This window comes from Scardinius erythrophthalmus (assembly GCF_964197995.2).
Source record: "Scardinius erythrophthalmus genome assembly, chromosome: 21".
Taxonomy (NCBI): Eukaryota; Metazoa; Chordata; class Actinopteri; order Cypriniformes; family Leuciscidae; genus Scardinius; species Scardinius erythrophthalmus.
The window spans coordinates 12,080,011-12,104,568 of NC_138241.1; the positions used below are offsets into that span (position 1 = coordinate 12,080,011).

At 38.6% G+C, this 24,558-nt stretch overlaps 1 protein-coding gene across 1 annotated transcript in view; it reads right to left on the reverse strand.

The window, feature by feature from the left end:
* Window positions 1-24,558, reverse strand: part of ttc7a (tetratricopeptide repeat domain 7A) — a gene marked incomplete at its 5' end in the record, with an annotated part of 62,559 nt that overhangs the window by 8,950 nt on the left and 29,051 nt on the right. Inside the window, 6 exons of the mRNA XM_081351592.1 lie at window positions 9,579-9,781; window positions 14,127-14,261; window positions 14,331-14,434; window positions 16,345-16,461; window positions 23,070-23,230; window positions 23,530-23,602. Coding sequence (XP_081207718.1) covers window positions 9,579-9,781; window positions 14,127-14,261; window positions 14,331-14,434; window positions 16,345-16,461; window positions 23,070-23,230; window positions 23,530-23,602 — 793 coding nt within the window. The remainder of the gene's footprint in view (window positions 1-9,578; window positions 9,782-14,126; window positions 14,262-14,330; window positions 14,435-16,344; window positions 16,462-23,069; window positions 23,231-23,529; window positions 23,603-24,558) is intronic.

Sequence of the window (24,558 nt, forward strand, 5' to 3'; positions counted from 1 at the left end):
TGTTCTGTTAGTGAGGTACGATTTTAACCAGTTACAAGAAGTGTCAGTGAGTCCAGTGGTTTGATGTAGCCGGTTAAGGAGTATGCCATGATCCACTGTATCGAAAGCAGCAGAAAGATCGAGGAGTATGAGGAGGGATGGTGAACCAGCATAAGCTGTCATCCGTAGGTCGTTTGTGACTCTAACCAGGGCTGTTTCCGTGCTGTGGGAAGAGTGGAAACCAGACTGAAATCTTTCGAAAAGATTGTTGTGTTTGAGATGATCCTGGAGGTGGGAGGCGACAACTTTTTCCAGTACTTTGGAGAGGAATGGGAGATTGGAAATGGGCCTGTAATTTGCAAATACATCTGGATCAAGGGTGGGTTTTTTGAGAAGTGGTCTGATAATGGCAGTTTTTAGGGCAGATGGAACATTGCCGGACTGGAGGGAGTGGTTTATTACAAAGGTAATCAGAGGACTTAGGACAGAGGTGTTTACTTTCACTAGAACTGTAGGAAAAGGGTCGAGGGCACAGGTGGTGGGTTTCATCCTTTTGATTATCTTCTCAACCTCTTGCTGTGAGATTTCTGGGAAGCGGTGTAGGGGCTCGGAAATTGCAGGCTGTGAGTGGATAGTCAGGGTGGATCGTGGTGAGGATCCAGGAGAGGTAGAATGAATTGAGTCTATTTTTGTTTTGAAAAAGGCCAGGAAATTATTACAGTGCTCTTCTGTAGTTTCTGTAAGTGAGGGGGTTTGTGGTTTGAGTAGATGATTTATGGTGGAGAACAGCTGTTTGGAGTTTCCGAGACTATTTCTGATGACATTTGAGTAGAAATGTGACCGTGCCTCTGTAAGTGACTTTGAGTAGTCCTTTCGGTGTTCCCGAAAAGCGAGCTTGTGCACAGTGAGACCTGTGGCTTTGAATCTCCTCTCAATGGCACGCCCAGCTGCCTTCATTTTTCGTAGCTCACCGGTAGCCTATACCAGGGGGCTGATTGGGAGAAAGTGACCGTTCTGGTTTTGACCAGGGCATGGAGATCCAGAATGCTTCTGAGGGTGTTATTATAATAGTCCACTGAGTCCATGGGTGGTAGACAGTTTACAGAAAGGAGATGCTCGAGGTCGGATGCCATAGTCTCTAGGTTGATGTTTTTCAGATTTCTGAAGTAGATTTGGCATTTGGGCTTGATGAGGGTGGACGGTGAAGACATCTTCATGGAGATGGCCTTATGGTCAGAAACTCCCAGATCATGCACCAGAAGATTGCTGAGATAAACAGAGTTTGTAATGACTAGGTCCAGAGTGTGCCCCAGGTATGAGTGGGGGCATCGACAAGTTGTGTCAAATTAAAACAGTCGAGTAATTGGAGGAATTCTGCTGTGAAACGGCTGGTGGAAGAGTTGACATGAATATTCATATATCCAAGAGCGATGATATTGGCAGACATTGTACAGAAAGTTGAAAGAAGATTGGACATCTCTGGGATGAAAGATGAGTTTGGTTTGGGTGGCCGGTAAATAAGAAGTATCGTCGTGGAGAGAGGGTGCTTACATTTAAATGCAAGGCATTCAAACGAAGACAGCTCAGGCAGGGTTATAGGGGACAAGATCAGATCACTTTGGTGGATGACAGCCAGACCACCACCACGCCCTGTGCTGCGGGCTTTCTGTAAGTAGCAGTAGCCAGAGGGACAGGTCTCATTTAAAAAAGAATACACATCTGGTTGATGCCAGGCTTCTGTAAGGCACATCATATCCAAACACTTTTCTAGAATATGGTCATGTATGAGGCAAGATTTGTTTGTGATGGATTGTGCATTAAAAAGTTCAATCTTGATATTTGATGCAGAAGTGAGTCTCTGTATTGGCCGAAGTAGACTGAGGTCCACTCCACGTTTTCTACGGTTTCCATCCCAGTCAGTACGTAGTGTTGTCATGGAAACTCCAGCATTACTAGTCCTAGGAGTGACGGCGCCCTGATGACGTGTTCGAGATGCGACGGTGCGCACGCCAGACCAGATGGATGAGATGTTGTGATCAAACCGGGAGAAAACAAACTTTCGATGGCAACTTCGGTGAATGTAACTGGGCCGGCGAAGGAGTCCAAGTTGTTTAATGACTGATATACACGATGGAGTGGTATAGTTGTTGAATTTCTTCAGTTGAATGGCGGAATAGTTCAGCATCATGCCAGTCGTGGAGAGTGGTCTGTTAGCCGTTAGCCATGCCTGTGATGCACAGAGGAAAGCCAACAGACACAGTAAGTAAATAACTGTGACTTTGGGTGGATACCTCGCGATCATAGGCAGTGACTTTGGGTGAAAGCCTCACGGTAACAGGCAGTGATGAACAGATACGGGAATCCCCAAGCGATAGAAAACTGGTAAGTAAACAGCCGCTTGAGTCGGCGGAATCTGTACAAGACACATACAAATCCACAATGTTTACTAGTGAGCAGCGACACTAGTATAACTTACTGAACGTAATACTGGTCGATAAACGTTATACTACAATACCGTAACAACAACTGTTGCACTGTAGAGAGCACCGTCAAAATGTAACTTTTTGTGACTGGCATTGCACTGATACACACTGTGACTGTGAAGGCCAGTACAGTAAACCTACGTATAAGAGATATTTTTACAGCATACTGATGTGAAAACTAAACAAAAAAGAAAGCAGCTCTCATACAAAAATAAAAATGGGTCACAATGAAATTATGGCAATTTTCCATACGTTAGCTTAAAGAGGGTGCCGTTCGGATTTCGCGCGATTTCCAGGCACTGCACTTCCGCGCTTCAGAGTTTCATCAATATTACGTTATTAGAAAATATGTATTTTTTAGAAAATCGATTTTTGATCTTTGTGAATCAATTCAGAATCGCTCACGTTCGCATCGCGATGCATCTAAGAATCTATTTTTTCCCCCACCCCTACATGTGAGTGGCCACAAGCCCACTGGCCGGTGCGACTCATCCAGCCGCTTTAGGGAGAGGCGCAAGTGGCAGGCCAGCAGCTGCTGGTCCAGAACCTCCTGCTCTATGAAGACCTGAAGCGAGCCATCCTACAGTGGGTCGGCCTCAGCCAAGAGTAAAAGCGCCAGCGCTTCTGATCACTGGACCTGGGCAAGAGTGGCCAGTCCTTCATAATGGCTCATCAGCTCTGGGATGCGTGCCACAGATGGCTGTTTTCTGGGAGAAGCGTGCAGTGAGTCCAGTGCCACCGCCCGATATCGCTGGACCTGGCCATTCAACTGGCGGAGGACCAGATGGTGGCGTGCCCCGGGATCGGTGAATCCCTGCCATCTGTCGCTTTCTCTCTCCCCTCCCCAATGGTTTCCCCCACTCTCTCTTCCTCTAAACAGGTCCCCTTCCCTAGTTCCCGTGTAAATCTCCCTCCTCGAACCCAACCCCGATGGAGGGGTGGTTCGGCTCCTGAACCTCCAGCTGGCCAGAGAGGACTGTCCAGAGTGCAGGTGCAGTGTTAGCTCCCATTCCTCCGCTCTCTTCACGTCAATTCCTTGACCCACTTCCAGCCACTAGGGCAGCGGGGAAGTCTGGGCTGGCCTGTTGACATTGCAGGGACCTGGGACACTTTGTTGACAGGTGTCCGGTGATGGAGGTGGGGACACTGATCTGGGTTTCGGATGCACTGCAGGCTGTCCCAGATCAAGCTGGCTTGTAACAAATACCTGTGAGTTTTAAGGGGGGTGCTTATCAGGCTTTGGTGGATTCAGGATGTAACCAAACCTCGATTCATCAAAGCCTGATTCAGCCCGAGGCATTGGATAAGAGCTGCATGGTTCAGGTGTGTACATGAGTGTGTACATGGGGATGTGGTGAAATATCCAGTAATGCCTGCTGTTATTCAATTTAGCATAGTGTATTGGTCACAGTAAACCCACGCTTCTGACATCCGCTAATATTAGGAACAAATTGGCCAGCTTTTAGCCAATTATTTGGGTATTTGTGTGCGGATGTCTCTTGTGGTAAGAGAGAGCATGAAAGGGGTGAGGTCGTGCAGCCAGGGGAACAGAGCGCTATTGAGAGGCTAATCCTCACAGAGCATGATGACTTTCCCCTCAAACAGTCTCAGGATGAAACATTAAAACATGCTTTTGAACATGTCTGTTCTGTCGACGGTCAGCTTCAACCAGCTCGACCACTCTCCTATTCATATTTAGCTATTTTAAAAGATAGGTTGTATTGAGTGACCCACGCAGACAAATCAAGACATAACCCAATTATTAGAACCAAAAAGCAGGATATGCTTTTCCAGGCGGCTCACTGTAATCCTATGACAGGACATTTAGGACAAGCAACGACAGTAAATCGTCTCTTGACCCGATTCTATTGGCCAGGCATTTGTGACAATGTGCACAGATGGTGCGCGGCTTTTACGTGAATGTTAATTGGTGAATCCACCATTCACCTGGGCATCGCTTTGCATTAGGGCTGGTGGACTATGCAACACAATACCAGTTGCGCTCTGCAGCATTTCCGCAAAAAGTGTAGCAGACGCACTGTTTCATTTAATCTCCCGAGTGGGAATCCCGAAAGAGATTCTCACTGATCAGGGCATGGCATTTATAACATGAACATTAAACAAACTTTACAGATTATTGGGCATTAAATTGATTCGCACCAGCGTCTATCACCCACAAACAACAGGCCTGGTCGAACGATTAAATGATTTGGAAGTTTGTTCACGAAGATGGCAAAAATTGGGACGTCAAACAAATCTCATTCACCACCATATTGAGACCGAGCAGGGCGTGGTGGTGCACAGCCAGCCGTATCATTTACCTAAACACAAAAAAAGGAGGTTCAGACAGAATTGGAGGCGGTGCTAGAAACGGGAGTAATATAACTAAAACCTATGCCTAAAACCAACGGCTCTGTACAATTCTGTGTGGATTATTGCACGGCGAATGCTGTGTTGAAATTTTACGCATATCCAATGCTGCAGGTTGACGAATTGCTTGATCGGCTTGGTACAGCTCGTTTTTATTCAACACTGGAGTTAACTGAAAGGTATTGGCATATCTCCTTATCGCCTATTTCCAAAGAAAAAAAAGCCTTCACAATGACGTTTTGATTGCACCAATTTGTTACGATTCCTTTCAGGTTGTTTGGGGCGCTGGCCAATTTTCTCAGATTCTCCGGGATATTACAGAAGGTTTGTGCCAAATTAATCGGACCTCACCAGCCGGCTGACTGACCTAACTAAAAACAAAGCATCAGATCTGGTCCAGTGGACGGAGCTGTGTCAGCAGGCTTTCTCCCAGGAAAAGGCTGCTCTGTGTGGTGGGCTGCAATTAGACTCTCCTGACTTATCTCTCCCTTTTTTGATGCAGACTGACACGTCGGACAGGAGGCTTGGAGTGGTCCTGTCCCAGGAGATAGAGGGAGAGGAGTCGTAAGCTCTCTAAGCGAGAGACGTAGTACAGCACCATTGAAAAAAAGTGTCTGGCGATTAGATGGGCCATTCTCACCCTCCACTATTATCTCATGGAATGGGAATTCACTCTCTGTTCAGACCACGCGGCCCTGCAGTGGCTTCACCGCATGAAAGATACCAGTGCACGGATCTTTGGGGTGGAGTTGGGGTGTAATAACTCGATCTTCCAATGAAATGATTCTGGTGATGTATTCCAGACTTCTTCATTTAGTAAAGTTAAACCTCACCCCTTTCTTATAATAGATTGCAAGCTCACATTTGTAATGTATATCGTGGTCTCAAGGAGATGCATGATGCGGAATTAACAAACAAAGGTTTTACACTTGGAGAATACACAGATAATTATTACCACATAACGCAAGGATGAGAGCTGACAAGGAACTAAACAGAACAGGGAGTATATATGAGTTAACAAGGGAACTAAATGGGAGAGATGTGAACATAATTATTAACTAATGAGTAACCAAGGAAACTATCAAGGGTATGGAGAACACTTCACTGAAAAAATATACCAGAAACCTAAATACATGATCAAAAACACAATGATACTAAACATAATTGACAACATTCAGATCTACCTCGATCCAATCAACAACCGATGGACAACTAAGTCCCACCCAACAATTATATATTTTTCCATAATCTTTTTCACTCACATGTATGTCATAATTCAAAAGAAAAAAATCTGTTGCTATTTCCGTTACATTGACTTGTGTGAATTGGAAATATTTCCATTAGATTTACCTGGTTTTGGAACAACATGTGAGTAAATTGTGTCATAATATTCTACTTTTAGAAGTAGGTGAAAAAATAGGCTCTGAAATACATTGTCTCTCAGAGGATTGGCGGGCGTAACGAGAGCGCTGATCTTTCTAGTCGTTATGAACAGAAATGTTTAACTTCTCCCGATTAGATCCATTTGAAGAATTCCCTCAAAACCCCACTTCAGTTCAATCATAGCAGCTCAAGTCAGAGAAATCAGTGGTGTGACATTCTGATGAAGACAGGCTGTCTGTATGTATGTATGTATGTATGTATGTATGTGTGTGTGTGTGTGTGTGTGTGTGTGTGTGTGTGTGTGTGTGTGTGTGTGTGTGTGTGTGTGTGTGTGTGTGTGTGTGCGTGAACTATGCAGGGCATCACCAGCAAGCACAGAATTAGTTCTCATCAGCTCAGGGAATTTATATTTTACGTCTTTTGTCCAAAAATAGTGGGGACGCGTACTCTGATTGGCTAGATATACAGTAGGAAGAAAATGGCCTAGCTTCACTTCGGTTACTCCAGTGAAGATGAGTAATGAAGGGCCTGACATTATGCAGTCACAATGAGAGCAGAGAGTGGAGGCAGAGCTAATGTTAGCACACATCACTGTGGGTTGTAAAGATGCACATACTGTACTGTATGTACAGTAAGTTGCATATGCAACGACTTAATCAAAATATCCCAAGTCACCTTCAGAGCTTTATATGTTATGAAAAATGCATTAATATGAATTTATATTCTTTTAATATTTGTTTTTTCTCTTTTGCTTTTAAAAGCAGCACTGAAGTTTCACTCCACAAGTTTCACAAGATCCTGTTCTCTAACATGATTTGAAAATGATCAGAAGAGCATCATGATCTTCTATGGAAGCAAGAACGTCTGACCGTCTGACCGTCTGTATAAAGAGTGACATGATTATTATTAAATGACTAAAATGGCAGACTTTCAATGTGGTCTCATACCAGCGGATTATTTTAGTATGTATTCTTTTAGTGTTTATTTATATACAATTATAGTATTTATTAATATTATAAATTAACTTTTATTTTTAGATTTTATGTTATTTTAATTTTAGTTATGTTATTTTATATTTAGTTTTTGTAATTTTGTTATGTGATTTTGTTCTACATTTTTATTTAGCTTTTTGTTTATTTATTTTTAGTATTTAGTACTTCAATTAAAAATGATTTTTAAGGCAAGACACAATAGGATAAGTGATACTAATAATGTAACATTTTTTTCTTTGTTATTAAAGCAGAACATAGAACAAAACACAGTTAGACAACACCATCAATACAAAGCACATACAACAGAAAGTAGCATGTACGTGCAATTATGTGAAGTGAAAAGAATAAAAAAAGAATATACATATATACATTATATATATATATATATATATATATATATATATATATATATATATATACATTATATATATATATATATACATACATACATATGTACATAAATTGGAAAAGAACAAATATATATATATATACAAAAATTATATATATATATACACACACACACACACACACACACACACACATATGTACATAAATTGCAAAAGAACAAATATATATATATATACAAAAATTTTATATATATATATATATATATATATACACACACACACACACACACACACACACACACATACATATGTACATAAATTGCAAAAGAACAAATATATATATATATATATATATATATATATACAAAATTATATATATATATATATATATATATATATACACACACACACACACACACACACACACACACACACATACATATGTACATAAATTGCAAAAGAACAAATATATATATACAAAAATTATATATATACAGACCTGTTAGTCTGCCTTTAAAATGTCCACCTCCACTCCATTTATTATCCTAAATTAGATGCACCTGTTTGAGGTCGTTAGCTGCATAAAGACACCGGTCCACCCCATACAATCAGTAAGAATCCAACTACTAACATGGCCAAGACCAAAGAGCTGTCCAAAGACACTAGAGACAAAATTGTAAACCTCCACAAGGCTGGAAAGGGCTACGGGGAAATTGCCAAGCAGCTTGGTGAAAAAAGGTCCACTGTTGGAGCAATCATTAGAAAATGGAAGAAGCTAAACATGACTGTCAATCTTCCTCGGACTGGGGCTCCATGCAAGGTCTCACCTCGTGGGGTCTCAATGATCCTAAGAAAGGTGAGAAATCAGCCCAGAACTATACGGGAGGAGCTGGTCAATGACCTGAAAAGAGCTGGGACCACCGTTTCCAAGGTTACTGTTGGTAATACACTAAGACGTCATGGTTTGAAATCATGCATGGCACGGAAGGTTCCCCTGCTTAAACCAACACATGTCAGGCCCATCTTAAGTTTGCCAATGACCATTTGGATGATCCAGAGGAGTCATGGGAGAAAGTCATGTTGTCAGATGAGACCAAAATAGAACTTTTTGGTCATAATTCCACTAAACGTGTTTGGAGGAAGAAGAATGATGAGTACCATCCCAAGAACACCATCCCTACTGTGAAGCATGGGGGTGGTAGCATCATGCTTTGGGGGTGTTTTTCTGCACATGGGACAGGGCGACTGCACTGTATTAAGGAGAGGATGACCGGGGCCATGTATTGCGAGATTTTGGGGAACAACCTCCTTCCCTCAGTTAGAGGATTGAAGATGGGTCGAGGCTGGGTCTTCCAACATGACAATGACCCGAAGCACACAGCCAGGATAACCAAGGGGTGGCTCTGTAAGAAGCATATCAAGGTTCTGGCGTGGCCTAGCCAGTCTCCAGACCTAAACCCAATAGAGAATCTTTGGAGGGAGCTCAAACTCCGTGTTTCTCAGCGACAGCCCAGAAACCTGACTGATCTAGAGAAGATCTGGACAAGATCTGGAGTGGGCCAAAATCCCTCCTGCAGTGTGTGCAAACCTGGTGAAAAACTACAGGAAACGTTTGACCTCTGTAATTGCAAACAAAGGCTACTGTACCAAATATTAACATTGATTTTCTCAGGTGTTCAAATACTTATTTGCAACTGTATCATACAAATAAATAGTTAAAAAATCATACATTGTGATTTCTGGATTTTTTTTTAGATTATGTCTCTCACAGTGGACATGCACCTACGATGACAATTTCAGACCCCTCCATGATTTCTAAGTGGGAGAACTTGCAAAATAGCAGGGTGTTCAAATACTTATTTTCCTCACTGTATATATATATATAAAGGGAGGGGGGCGAGATGGTATTGGGTCAGATTCAGGGGCATCAAAGTGGAACTTAATATCTATTCGTTTTAAGGTTAAAGATGTTAAAGTGAGTGAGTGTGATGCACAGCATGTGTCTGTGGATGTGTGTCACTCACCAGGTGCAGCAGTATATGGTGTCCTCTGGGGTTGATGGCGAGAGCTTCATCGTACAGGCTCTTGGCCTCGGTGTCGTTGCCCCTAAGCTCAGCCACACGGCCCTTGAGCAGCAGCACTGAGTGTGAGGTGGGGAAGAGAGTTCCTGCCTCCTGCACACAGAACTGAGCTTCCTTCATCCGTCCGTCAGCGGCGAACAGCTCCCCTGGTCGGCACGGCATCACAAAACATACAAGAGATCAATGAGAGAAATAATAAACCATTCTGATGGCATAATTGTTTTTGTGACATTACACTAAAATGATATTATTACAGTTACAACTCTCTTGTTTCAGTGACAGCTTTGTCATATCGTGAGATTCTCTTATTGTGAGATTATCTCTAATCGAGTGCATGATGATTCATCTTTATGAAACGTCTCTGACTTCACGGCCGTGACACAGCCATCTGGAACATCAACACTCTCAAAGACGGATCTGCTGCCACAGCATTACAACTCTCTCAGAGTAAAGGAGTGAATACCAACATGCTTCATTTCAGACAAGCTGTGGTTCAACCAGGAGAATCGCACGAATGCCGCATTTTGTTCTGTCTAGATGATTTAAAATGCAGCTTAGGCAACATATTTGCAATCGCAAATGCATGATGACCTTCTCCCCTTTCTACCCTTAAATCTCACACTCAGGCTCATAGAGGGATATTCATGCTCATGTCTAAATAAGGCCATGTGTTGAGTGCTGTACAAGCATCTGCAGCTCTACTCTAGCATTTAGGAGTCACCACAGCAAATAAACAGTTCTTATCAACTGCTGCCTGTTGTGTATTTGTTCAAACAGAATCACTGGTAGGAGAATTTAGGCAGCTATTACACACAAACACACAAAAAAAGGAGTTTTGAAAATTGCATACATGTATAGTGCTTCCAAGATAGCAGCAGTGTATTTACATTTTTATTCACACCTATCTGCAATTAATTCATACTGAACTGCTTATTCAAACTATGTTTTGTAGATAAATGCAGCCTTAAGGTGTGGTCACATTTATTGCTGTTCCTGAATTGTTACAGGCCAGTCATGTTAATAGGAATTCAAGCAATCGGAAGTTTGAGAGAGGGCAAAAGATTTCCCTACGCAGATTCAGCACTGAAATACAAGTAAATTAAAGCTAAATAGAAATATATATATATAAATATATACAGTACCAGTCAAAAGTTTGGAAACATTACTATTTTTTATATTTTTGAAAGAAGTCTCTTTTGCTCATCCAGCCTGCAAAACAACAACAACAACAACAACAACAACAGTAATATTATGAAATATTATTACAATTTAAAATAATGGTTCTCTTTTTTAATATACTTTAAAATGTAATTTATTTTTGTGATGCAAAGCTGAATTTTCATCAGCAAGTACTCCAGTCTTTGGTGTCTTATGATCCTTCAGAAATCATTCTAATATGCTGATTTATGATCAATGTTGGAAACAGTTGTGCTGCTTAATATTTTTTTTATAACCTGAGATACTTTTATCAGGATTATTTGATGAATAAAAAGTTAAAAAAGAACTGTATTTATTTAGAATAGAAATCTTTTGTAATAATATACACTACCGTTCAAAAGTTTGGGAACAATAACTTTTTTTTTTTTTAAGAAATTAGTACTTTAATTCAACAAGGATGCGTTAAATTGATAAAAGGTGATGGTAACGATTTATATTGTTAGAAATGTTTTTATTTTGAATAAATGCTGTTTTTATGAATAAATGCTGTTAACGTTTTACTCATCAATGAATCCTGAAAAAAAGTATTCCAAAAAATATATATTAAACAGCACAACTGTTTCCATCATTGATAATAACTGAGTATCAAATCATCATAAGGATCATAAGACACCAAAGACTGGAGTACTTGCTGATGAAAATTCAGCTTTGCATCACAAAAATAAATTACATTTTAAAATATATTAAAAAAGAGAACCATTATTTTAAATTGTAATAATATTTCATAATATTACTGTTTTTTTTTTTTTTTAACTGCAGGCTTGATGAGCATAAGAGACTTCTTTCAAAAACATAAAAAATAGTAACGTTTCCAAACTTTTGACTGGTACTGTATATATATATATATATATATATATATATATATATATATATATATAAACCAGAAACTAATAAAAATGTCAAAACACAACAAAATTACCAAAACTTAAAGGTGCAATAGTTGATCTGGGAAATGCTAACTTTAGCCTGCTAGAATTAAAAGCATACGATCCCACCCTCACTGCAAATCGGCGTCCAAACACGCTGATGACGTACAGTATGATGTCTGTGTGAACAGGCTGTGCAGTGGTATACAAAACGCACGTCGACTGACAGGGAACACATAGTAGCATTTCATTCGGACCGAATGCAATAATTGAACAAACATTTTATGGTCCTACACCTTCTACAGACGATATATATATTTATAAAAATGCATTTAGACCGTTTAACATAGTGACTGCTATCAGGATGAGACTTTCAAACAGGATAACAAAAATTGTTTCTGTAGAGAATCACCTATTGCACCTTTAATATAAAAACAGTAAATGTAAAAATAAAAGCTAATTCAAAATATTATTAAATACATTAATAATAAAATAACACTGGTCTGAAAGTGACCTTTGCGTGAGCTGCATTTCATACATCGCTACACTATTGATTATAGACAATGGTCCTTTTTCCCACAGCAAAATTTTGCGAATGTTTTGGTTTTAAAATAAAAGATCTCCCACTGATTTTGTTGAAATGCTCAACATTTAAAAATGTAACAGTGCTGGCGTTGTTGTAATATTTGCATACTGAAGAGTAACTGGTCTTCTTTCTGGTAATTATTTGCATACTTAGTTGTGATAGGCCTTTCTTGCATCCATTACCATCAATAGCTGTCTTTGCACTGCAAACACAGTTTTGTTCTATGTTGTTTCTTCACAGACAACACATGCTGAGTGGCATAACAATGAAATTAAACATTTAAATGTTAAAAATACATTTATTTTAAACATTTGAATTATTTATTATATTATTATGTTATTCTGAAACAAAGCACATAAAAACACAGACAGATTACAAATGACAGCTGATGTAAAAAATATGTGCTACATGGTGGACTGTGTTCAGTGGGCCCTTGTGCTCAGTACTATTTTGAACTGAGTGTGACATCACGCCCATTCTTTCAATGGGCCGCTCTTGTGCTCTCACATTTACTCATTTGTACAGAACTAGGATACGTCCCATTTTAGACAGGAAATGAACCCATGCCAGAGGAATGCTGGGAATGGGAACAAGAGGGCACAAACACCCAGTATAAGATCCATGGGAAACGCATTTCATGCAGAGTAGCATATAAATAACGCAAAAATAACATCCAAATAATGTCATAGTACGTCAATGACTTCCCAAATGTATTAAAGTCAACATGAGTACAGAAAAAAACCCTCAAAAAACAATTACAAACTTGATATTTCATTAAAATGTAAGAAGATCTGCATATGAAACACTTTACTTTCAGATGACGTCATCTAGGAAAATATGTATGTTAGTGCGATAAACATGCGGAACCGGTTTGGTAATTGCTTCCGTCCGGAGCAAAATTGCCGTGATGCGGAGGTGACGCAGGCATTTTGTACAGCGGTGGACAGGAATAAAACTAGACCAGAAAAATGGGAAAGTGCAAATTCCATTAGAAGTGGATATTTAACGCAATTAACGCAGCATCTGTTCATTTTTGTCATCCTTTGGCAAGCTTTATGATCCCGCTCTAATTCATGCAAATACTTTGAACCTGAACTTGGCTTGAACAAACAGTAACACACACAATTATGCCAAAATGTCCGTTTTGTTGAGTATCTTCAAAACATAAGAGCATTCTTGAGTTAAATAAAGTCTTAAATGAACGTGAAGAGTTGTGAGAGAATGAGGCTCGTGTGAGATCCACGTCTCTGTCAGCAGCGGCTGGTCTTAAAGGGACAGCAGACACTAATTCTGTCTGACAGTAAAGTTAATCAAATAACAGTTTTGATCAAAGTTCAAAGAACAGAACATCATTTTTAACCATACATCAATAGCTGTATAAGTACCAGTGAGACTGACTTTCATTCATAAAAAAGATGCCATTAAACAAATATTTGAAATATACTGTCTTTATGTTGTTTCTACATTAATTTGGAAATTAATGGTGAAATTATTACATTATAAAATATATAAACTAGATATAAACCTACAAAAATGTAAGTCTTTTTAATTGTGATTAATCACGATTAATCACAGAAAAAAATTGTGATTAACTGAGTTAATTTTTTTTTAATCGATTGAACGCACAAATATATATATATATATATATATATATATATATATATATAAAAGCATTACATTTAATTGGAAGATACCTGCAGAAACCCTGTTACTGCAAACATCAAAGCGGTAATTTAATTCTGGTTAACGTTAATAAAATGTAGAGATATAAGAAATAATGATATTCAAAAAAGAAGTGTAATTTCTACACTTACGACATACCTGCTTGCAGCCAGATGCGCTCCAGGGTGGTCCAAATGTAGGCAGGGCCGTGTCTGTGGGTGGAGCTGAGGGCCGACACCTCCGACATGGCCTGTTCCAGACGGGACACCGCGATAGACGGAGCGCTCTGAGACCCTGACACAACATGACACACATCTCAGTAACATAAACACACATGCAATCACACATGCTCATAATACACACCGGTCTCTGTCTCCTGGAAGTCTGGGAGGGTAAGATGGAGGCCGCTGGGTTTCCTGCTCAGTGGGCCTGGATCAGGGGGAATGCTACTAGTGTCATCCTCCTCACTGGAACACATGAAATCACATCATCTCTATCACATGGAAATACTGGGCTATAAATTCACAGACTAAATGAGGAAATAAACAAAGCAACTAGCTACAGAAACAAATCAGGACATGTAGGCCGTGTGTCCACCAAACATTTTTTTCCTGAGGCTAGTTTAATTTTTCAATTGTTTTCAATGGGAGCTGAGCGATCGTCGTTTTTTTTTTTTTTTTTTAATTTGGTAAAACGAAGCACTCATAACTGTCACTTTTTACCCAGCCGTCCAATCACAGTGGAGGAGGGGCGGGACAAATACCACAGCGACCACGTCCTGCTGGGAAAATGGCAACAGATGAGAACAAAGGAACAAAACCATTGAAAACAAAAACCAAAGCAAATACTTTACATTGTATCAACATTTTTCATATTCAGAAACATACTATCTGGGAAATCAGATATTAGTAACAATTCTGCGGATATTCCATATCATATAGCACATATACTGTCTCAACTGAAAAACAATGCTGCGCCGCTGAAGCGAACTCAGGAAGATGTTTTCAGAAGAGCGCTGGCGTTATTAGCTTGCTAAAACACTTTGGTGGACACACGGCCATAGGGTGCTTCACAAATGGAAGGCTGCATCCTAGTGAGACTGTATCCTTCCTAGTCTAGTTCTTTGGAGGCTTGTAGGCTGGAGTCCTCCTTAGCGTATATTTTTTCATTTGATATTGATATTCATCCCAATATACATCTACAGTACCTACCATTTACATTCATTCTCATTGTTAGACCTTGAGAATGAATGTAAACATATAAACTTGTTTGTTCCAAATTAAACTCAGCAGAGTAGCTACCCTTTAATTTGGGGCCCCATTAAATCCTTTTTGTTTTTCTCTAAATTCTGTTTTTTTTTTAATACAAATTTATATAAACTTTAATAATTTAATCAAATGATCAAACAAAACAAAACATTAAAAAAAAATTTCAAATAAGATGCTGCACAACAGAACTGTATACATTTAAAATATGAATGAAAAAATATCTTGGTTGCATGATATCCCTTAGAAATAATAATAAGCAGATGATGAAAACACCGTAAGCGTCACATGCGTGTGAGTTTGTGTATCATCAGATGATTCATTCACACACAGACACGCAGAAATCACTTATTAGCGACATGCACTGTTGACGCTTTATTTCTGGTGTGTGATAGGCTGTTAAATTAATCCATACTGAGTAAAAATGTCCAGAGCTTATCATTGTTATCTACGTTAAAGCCCTACCTCAGTATTAAACGCTAGAAGGAGACGGTCTAGTAAGCGCACATGGCCACGTCACGTGTGTTTCCACCCCCACGGTCACAGCACAAAAATACTATTACAACTAATTTAGTAAATTTGGTTAATTTTGAAAAAATACTTTGAATAAAAAAATCTTAACTGACTAATGGAAAATTAACTGGCTTACAGTATTGGCAGTTTAGTGTTAAGTGATTAATTTACACCAAAACAAAAGATAACATCTCTGAAAACATTATTTTTGTCTTACATTTCATAATGAACTCAGAAATCAAGCTCAGCGCCGACTCATTTTCCGTCAGTTCTTTTTCATGAATTGGAAAGTGTGCAATGGATTGTGGGTGATTGAAGAGCGCGAAGGATACACTTGATGCATCCTTCAAAATGGGCTGAATGAAGGACGCGAAATGAAGGCTACAAATTGAGAATGCCTTCAGCGGCGCTTGATGACGTGGCAGCCGAGATATGCAGCCTTACCAAGACACAGCCTTTTGTTTGAGAAGCACCCATAGAGAAACCAAGGAAACAGGAAATTAGCACAAGTAACAAGAAGAGAGGTACAACGGGGCAAAATGAATATTAAAATCAGAGTTTTTTTTAGAACAGAGACGTGTCATATACACACACATTACCTGAGTCGGGTAAAATCATAGCGACTTTGCCACAACTGCAGCATTTCTGCACAGGTCTGTAAAGCTGCAGCAGGTCCGAACAAAACTTCCTCCAGCTTCACTTTGGTAAAGAGAAGACTAAAACACGCAAAGACAAGAACAATTAATAAACTACAGTGCTGCAAAGAGCACCAAAAAAGAGACAGAATAAGAATGTTCTGGCTCCTACAAAAGCAGGAAGTGCTTCTGCTAAGTACTGTAGTCAAAACCTAACAATACGTTATAAAAATGTACACTTCGAAAGTTTGGTGTAAGTTTCTTTTTTAAGATATGAATACTTCTAATTAGCCAGGATGCATTAAATTGATCAAAAGTGATAGTAGCGATATGTATAATGTTACAAAAGATTGCTATTTTAAAGTCTTTTGAACTTTCTATTCATCAAAAAAGTCTGAAATTTTTTTTTTTATCACGCTTTCCACAAAAATATTAAGCGGCACAATTGTTTTCAACATTGATAATATTAATAAATGTTTCTTGAGCACCAAATCAGTATATTAAAATGATTTCTGAAAGCTCATGTGACACTAAAGAACCCAGCGGACACTAAAGGTTGCTGAAAATTCAGTTCCCTTTCAATACGGTTCACTTCGCATTGCATCAGTCTCCCGCATTTTCTCAGAACACTGAAGCCTGATTGGTTCATGTCTGTGCACTGTAAACTTGCAGATCAAGGAAGCTGACAAGACAGCCCTTCTTGACTCCCCTGTCTCTTCCTCTGGCCTATTCGGTTCTGCAAGGAGGCGCTGTGTTTGTTGGTACTGTGTCCGCCATACCAGTCAGGCCCGACCAGACCTCCTTCCGCTGTTAAAGCGAGCCAAATTAAAAACAAACACCTTCACAAATCATGAAGGGTCAGCCCTCAGCAGCGGCTCTCCAACCTCGCCGCCTGAAGCCAGGCTTGAGAAGCCATTCCGGGCTTCCAGGCTAAGGTGCTCTCCACACCCTTCAAGGCTCAGGTTATCTCACTTTCTGCTCTCCTCACTGCTGAGGGTGAACGGACACCACACCCAATCCGCCCAGTGCGGGCCCTTAGGGTGTACACTGAGCGCTCTAGCCAATTCAGGCAATCGGAGCAGCTGTTTGTGTGCTTCGGAGGACGCTCTAAAGGGCTGCCAGTCATGAAGCAGAGACTGCCCCACTGGATAGTGGACACAATAGCAGCACTAGCCTACAAGTCCCTGGACTTGCAGTGCCCCTTTGGAGTGAGGGCCCACTCCACCAGAGGGATGGCTTCCTCTTGGGCATGGTCTAGGGCAGGGGTCTCCAACCTTTTTTCATTTGAGAGCTACTTTTTAAAAATGAAAGTGGCCGAGAGCTACTCATGTAATGCAATACTTAAATCTCTTAAATAATGTCTCATAACTCTAATATTAACAACTATGCAAACTATTTTTGACCTAAAATAGTTATTGTAGGCCTATATGTGTCACCCTTAATTGTCAGAGATAAAAAAAAATATTATTAATTATTGTTAATTTTATAGTGCATCATAACTAGAGATGAAATGGTATGAAAATGTAATTTCATGATTATAGTGACCAAAATGTTCATGGTTATCACAGAATCCTGTTCAAAAAGTACTAATACTACACAATAAAATCAATTCACCTCAATTCGACAAAGAAGTTTTAATAGCTAATGGATTTCCACCACCAAAAAACGCTTGTTGTAGCTCTGCTACTAGATTTATTTACGGAGAAGAAAAAAACACCCGTAGTGTTTGGGTGCACTCCCATCCTTCATGCTGACTCGCTGCGCCTGGAAAAAATGAGCGTGTCGCTTCAATTATTTGAAATAACGACCTTGAGCGTGCAAAAGACGCGATATGTGAACGGCCCTTGGCGAGCTACCTCCAATCAGGCCACGAGCTACTGGTAGCTCGCGAGCGACGTGTTGGAGACCCCTGGTCTAGGGGAATATCCATGGCTGACATTTGTGCGGTGGCCGGCTGGTCTTCGCCGTCCACCTTTATCAGGTTCTACAACTTGGATGCCCCGGCCCTTCAGGTGCGGGTTCTGTCTGCCTAAATCGGTTCAGTTCTGTACCCCAGCCTGCCATTTTTGGGCATTCTAAGTCCTTGACTTTAGTAGCCTGCCTCCTAACTGAGCTTCTGTTCTCAGTAGTAGCACAGCATTTTGCAGTGCATTCCCCAAACGCGTCAGAGACAGAAGCAATGCGAAGTGAACTGTATTGAAAAGGGAATGCTGAGGTTACTAACTTAACCTTGGTTCCCTGAGATATGGAAACTAGCACTGTGTATTCTGCCGTGCTACTGCGCATAAGCGACGTTACTGCGGTTCAGTCAAGAAAAAGTGCAAGACATAAACCAATCAGGCTTCAGTATTCAGAGAAACTGACGCAATGCTCGTTCCCGTATCTCAGGGAACTGAGGTTACGTTAGTAACCGGAGCGTTTTGCATCACAGAAATAAGTTAAATCTTAAAATATATTAAAATAGAAAACAGTGAATTTCAATTATACTTCACAACGTTTTTGCTGGATTTTGGACCAAATAAATGCAACCTTGGTAAGCATATTTTTTTCAAAAGCATAAAAAAAAATCATATGAACCCCAAATTTATGAACTGTAATGTATAACATAAAAATATTAAACATAGGACTGGGTGATATATCAAATATTCACAAGATTTTTGCAGATAACAAAATTAAAGTCAACACATATGTACTCTAGACCTAGAAAAACAAGGGAATAATCTAGGAATTGATTGGTTCATGAAAAATTTTTGTTTTAGAGGAGGAACAAAATATTATAATTTTATTCAAGATTAAATAATATAAAGTATACAGTGGATATAAAAAGTCTACACACCCCTGAAGAAACAGCTGTTTTTTGTGATGTAAAAAGAGAAAAGAAAGATATTCATATCAGAACGTTTGCACGTTTAAAGTAAAAATTACAACTTATGCAATGCCACTGAAACCAAAGTTACACATTTCAGAAGAAAAACTCAGAATAACTAACTGCATATTTGTGAACACACTTTTATCATTGGGTATGTGGCTGTGTTCAGAGATAACTAATCATCTTTAGTCTACTGCCTTTGACGTAATAGTCTGGAACAAGTAAATATGCTTCCATCAGCCAATCAGCATAGGACGTAATTTTCCTGATCCAAAGTCGTCAGTCAGACTTTTACAGTGTCAATAAATGTTTCTGGAATTGGATGTCCCTTCCAGAGCTGAATGCACAGAAGACCAACTGCCAATGAGATGTGTGAATGGTAACAGATAATTTTCACTGGGTATTACAGACCTCCTTGGTTCAACCACTATCAACCCTAGTTCTCCATCAGTGGGCAATGCTTCAGTTGCTTCGGACAGAAAATAGCAATTTGGCAGCCTGTCTGGGGACATTCTTCTTCCCCTGAACTGTCTGTCTTTTAAGCAAGGTACAGCGAGTGGGTGGACGTCTGTGTGAGCTGGAGGGTGGAGGGGTGAAGCGAGATGAATGTGAAGGTGTGTGTGCGGATGTGTGCTATTAAGAATACGTGTGTAAACAGGGGCAGCAGAGCATTCACACCAGTGAGAACGAGATGCAGCGAGACGCTCTGACTGGCAGACGCTCATGCTGCGGTGTGCTGTTGTGCTGGAGCAGCAGTAGTGTAGTGATGAAGTAAACATAGGCTACGTTCACACTGTCAGTTTTTGGGATTGACAACCACATTTACTTACAGGTGGGAGACTTGAAATGCCCCGTTCACACAGTAACTTACAGTAGCATCTGTATGAACGTGCAATGGGAGTCAAGCCTGTATTCTCTTACCAGACCTTCTGAAAAATCCATCATAAACCAGCATGATTTCCAAGCTGATCTGGGCTGGTTTATGCTGGTATAGAGCTGGTCTAACTGGTGGACAAAGAAATAGTCATGCTGTTCTCAAGCAAAACAGAAGTGGTGAAGCTGGTTCACCAGCATGGTCTTGTGGGGTGAGTGTGAGTGTGAGTAGGCCAGTTGTCTGTACGTAAACAGTGTTTGGGGACAAGCACTGTTTTTGCTAGCAAATTTCTATTTTTAACACAGTGATGTAAAGGATAAACAACATAAGATTAAAGCATGATTTATTGAAAAGTATAATTATAACTTTATTTATTTAGTTTCTTCTGTTGACAGTAGAACTGAATTTTAATTGTTTTAGTTATGGTTAAATTATTAATCAGTGTCATCTGAAGTTTTAACTTTTTCAAAATTAAAATTCTAACTGGTGAAACGTTTCAAAGTATCAAAGGATTTTGTTTCAAAGGATCTATACAGAAATCAGCTAAAAAGAGCTTGTGTACATCGCAAAACAAAAATATTTATAGATATGAAAACAAAGAAAAAAGCCAAATAACAGCATAATCATAAGCAGTTTGTTCAATAACAGGGTTTATGAGAAGAGCTCTTGCTAAGAAAGAGCTATTGATTATGAAAATTGTTATTTGCTGTTTTTAAAGACTTTAATGGTCATTTGGAGACTCCCATGTCAAAATCTAGCTGTCCGTCATTGATCCCAAAAAATGTTTATAGTAAAAGGTATGGGCCAAGGCCTAGGGCCAAGTGACCAACTAGAAATCACATAACAAAACACAAATCACCATAATGGTGACCTCAAACAGACTCCAACAACTTTTAACACATAAGTTTTGTTGTGGTCTTGCTGGAATCAAAAGACAACATGCTGGTCCACCAGCAACCAGCATCCCATGCTGGGAACCAGCATGCAAAATATAACTTTTGCTGGTAACCAGCAATGCTGGATTTTTCAGCAGGGAATGACCAAGAACCAAAGTAATATCAAAGATGGCGACGTCCATCACTGAAGTCTTATCACTTTTGACATGACAAGAGTCCAACTGAGTCGCGAGGTTATCTGGCAAATCTTCATTAACCGACAGCAGCATACACTATCTATGTGGAGAGTGGAGCATTTGTATGCACACTGTGTGACGTGACGTCTGGTTCAAGTAATTTAGTTTATATTTTAGTAATTTTTTTAAATATGTTTTAGTAACTTTTGTCACTTGTATGTATATATATATATATATACACTGTATATATATATATATGTATATATATATATATATATATATATATGTATATGTATATGTGTGTATATATATATATATACATATATGTATATATATATATATATATATATGTATATGTGTGTATATATATATATATATATATATATATATATATATTTGTATATATATATATATATATATACACATATACATGTATATGTATACATACATATATATTTGTGTATATATATATATATATATATATATATATATATAAGGGAACAAGATGACTAAAACGAGTACTAAAACTCTAATAGTTAAGGTCAGCATGAAATAAAAATTGATACACCTGGCCTTATTGTGAAAGAGCATTGCATGTTATTTCAAATTGTCTTCATAATCTTCACAGTCACAAAATGTAATAACGTGCTCCACCACTCGAACAAATTTCCACATCACAAATACCTCTTGGTTTCCAGCTCTCCTCTCCAAACATCTGGTTCCATTATGGGATTTAACGCTCATTGTTCATGACACAATCAATTTGATGGACAACTTGTTTCACTCAGAAAAATATGTCAGATTACGGAAGTTAAAAAGGAGATTAAAAGTAATTTTAGTTTACTTACACACTGGTTCAACTGTTCCTTCTCCAATATGTTATAAAGAGTGTCTAGAAAGCGGAGCTAACTTTTTCCAGTTATAAAAGTGATTATTTGTTTTCTCCAGAGGCAGAGGTTCTTGGAATGAGAAATGTGTAACAATTTGACCATTGTGTTCAGTCACACAAAATAGATTCAGTGTGTAAGAAATGCTGGGGGGTCTTTAAACACTGTGTGTTGCTCTCACACATGAGCATGATCCTAATTATTTTCTCGCCATTCTCATCTCTGCATGTCACTGAGAGCAATACTGACCTCACATGGTGATGTAAAAACTGAAAATTTTTTGGAAAATGTGCACAAGCACACTTTTCAAGTAAAAAAGTATTTTACGCTTAAAATGATAAAAGAGTTGAAAAATAAGACAAGCATTGTCAAACGTTAGTAGATCATGTGATGAGCTATACCTATAGTTACTAACTTCTGAATTCATATGTCCAGTAAAAATCACTGCAAAATCAGCTGATTAAAATCTAAAAATGAAAAACTGACTCAGAAAAGTGAAGTCAGTTCTGAACTAAGATCCAGCAGTTACTTTCAGACGCCACTGGTTTTGCTATTTTGTTTTTTAAAGTGGATATTTATAGGGCTTACAGTCAAATAAATGAAGGCACATTTTTTAAATTGAACTGCTAAATAATGTCCTCATATAATTTAAGACACTATTATAACAATATTTCTCTGTAAAGTTGCTTTGAAGCACTGTGAACAGCACTATATAAATAAAAGTGACTTAACAATCAGACAATGTGACTTAAAGGGATTGTTCAGCCAAAAGAACATAAAAGAGGATATAATATGTCTTAGTGTTTTTGTCCATACAATGGAAGTCAATAAACCAAACTGTTAGCTTCTTCAAAATATAATTTTTCTGTGTTCCACAGAAGAAAGTCATACAGTTTTGGAATGACAAGAGGATTAATGATGACAGAATTTAAATTTTTGGGTGAACTATATCCCTTTAAAGTAGAACACAAGCATATATAAACGTACTTAAAGTTGTCCGGGTGCTGGTTAAGGGCGAGTTTGATCGTATCAAGAGCGTGTTGGTAGTGTTTCTGGGCACTGAGTAGTAGAGCCAGCAGGTGTAGAGAGTGCAGATCATCCCCTCGAACATTCAGAGCCAACTCCAACGGCTTCATCGCTTCTGACACCTACCACAAACACAAGAGGTCACATTAGGGACCAGCACTGACTGAAATAACAGGTGAAATATCACACATACATTCAGTTCCATGTTCAAAATATGATAAACTAATAATTCACACAATTATGTGACCTTGACAGTCATATTGAGTGTAAACAAAAGCTACAAAAATGCACAGTCATGCAAAATAAGGAGAGAGATTAATGTAAATTTCTTTTCTTGGAAGATATGAAAAACAGAAATCTGATATCATCATGCGCATGATTCCGCATCTAGTCAGCAAGATTGACGTGTTAACATGCTAACCTGTCGAACCAGAGCGAGCTGCAGAGAGAGGCAGAAGGAGATCTGAGGGTCCTGAGGATCCAGCGATTGTGCTCTGCAATCAAAAAACAAGTCTATGTGAAGTCTTCATCAGTCTGACATCTGCCAGTCATCTCACAACTGACCCTTCACTAAGCTTACACGCTGGAATTAACTGTGATGTTAAATTACATAGTAACGGGATTAAAAACAATTTAATTTGAAACTGATTGCAACAGATTACATTAGTGTAAATGAACAGAAATTATTCAATGCCAGAAGTTTGTATGACACCTTCAATTTGGGCAAGGGTTTAAAAGATTCCATGATTTTAATAATAATAATAAAAAAATGCTTACTGTAAATAGTGATTTTGTTATGTTTACATTCACCAAATTTGTCATCAATTTCAGTGTTTTTTAGACTGATCAATGACGTGATTATTTTCTTCTATTGACAGCACAAGTTTTAATAGAAAGTATATATATATAACTACTGTTCAAAAGGTCAGTAAGATTTTTTAAAAGAATTCATTTTATTTACTGTACCAATGACTCATTAAATTGATCAAAAATGGCAGTAAAGTCTTTTATATTTGTTACAAATGTCTATTTAAAATAAATGCTGTTGAAGTTGCCTTTTGAACTTTCTATTTATCAAAGAATCGCGGTTTGCACAAAAATATTAAGCAGCACAACTGTTTTCAACATCGATAATAACAAGAAATGTTTATTGAGCAGCAAATCAGCATATTAGAATGATCATGTAACACTGAAGACTGGAGAAATCATGCTGAAAATTCAGGAATAAATAATATTTTTGAAATAGAAAACAGATATTTTTAAATTGTAATAATATTTCACAACATTACTGTATTTATTGTTTTATCTGATTATTGATCAGATAAATGCAGCCTGGGTGAGCTTAAGAGACAAAAACATAAAAAAAGTAATCTTACGGACCCCAAACTTTTTAAACAGTGGTGTAGTTTTGAGGATAAAATTAATATCAGTGTGTTTTAATATTAATAAC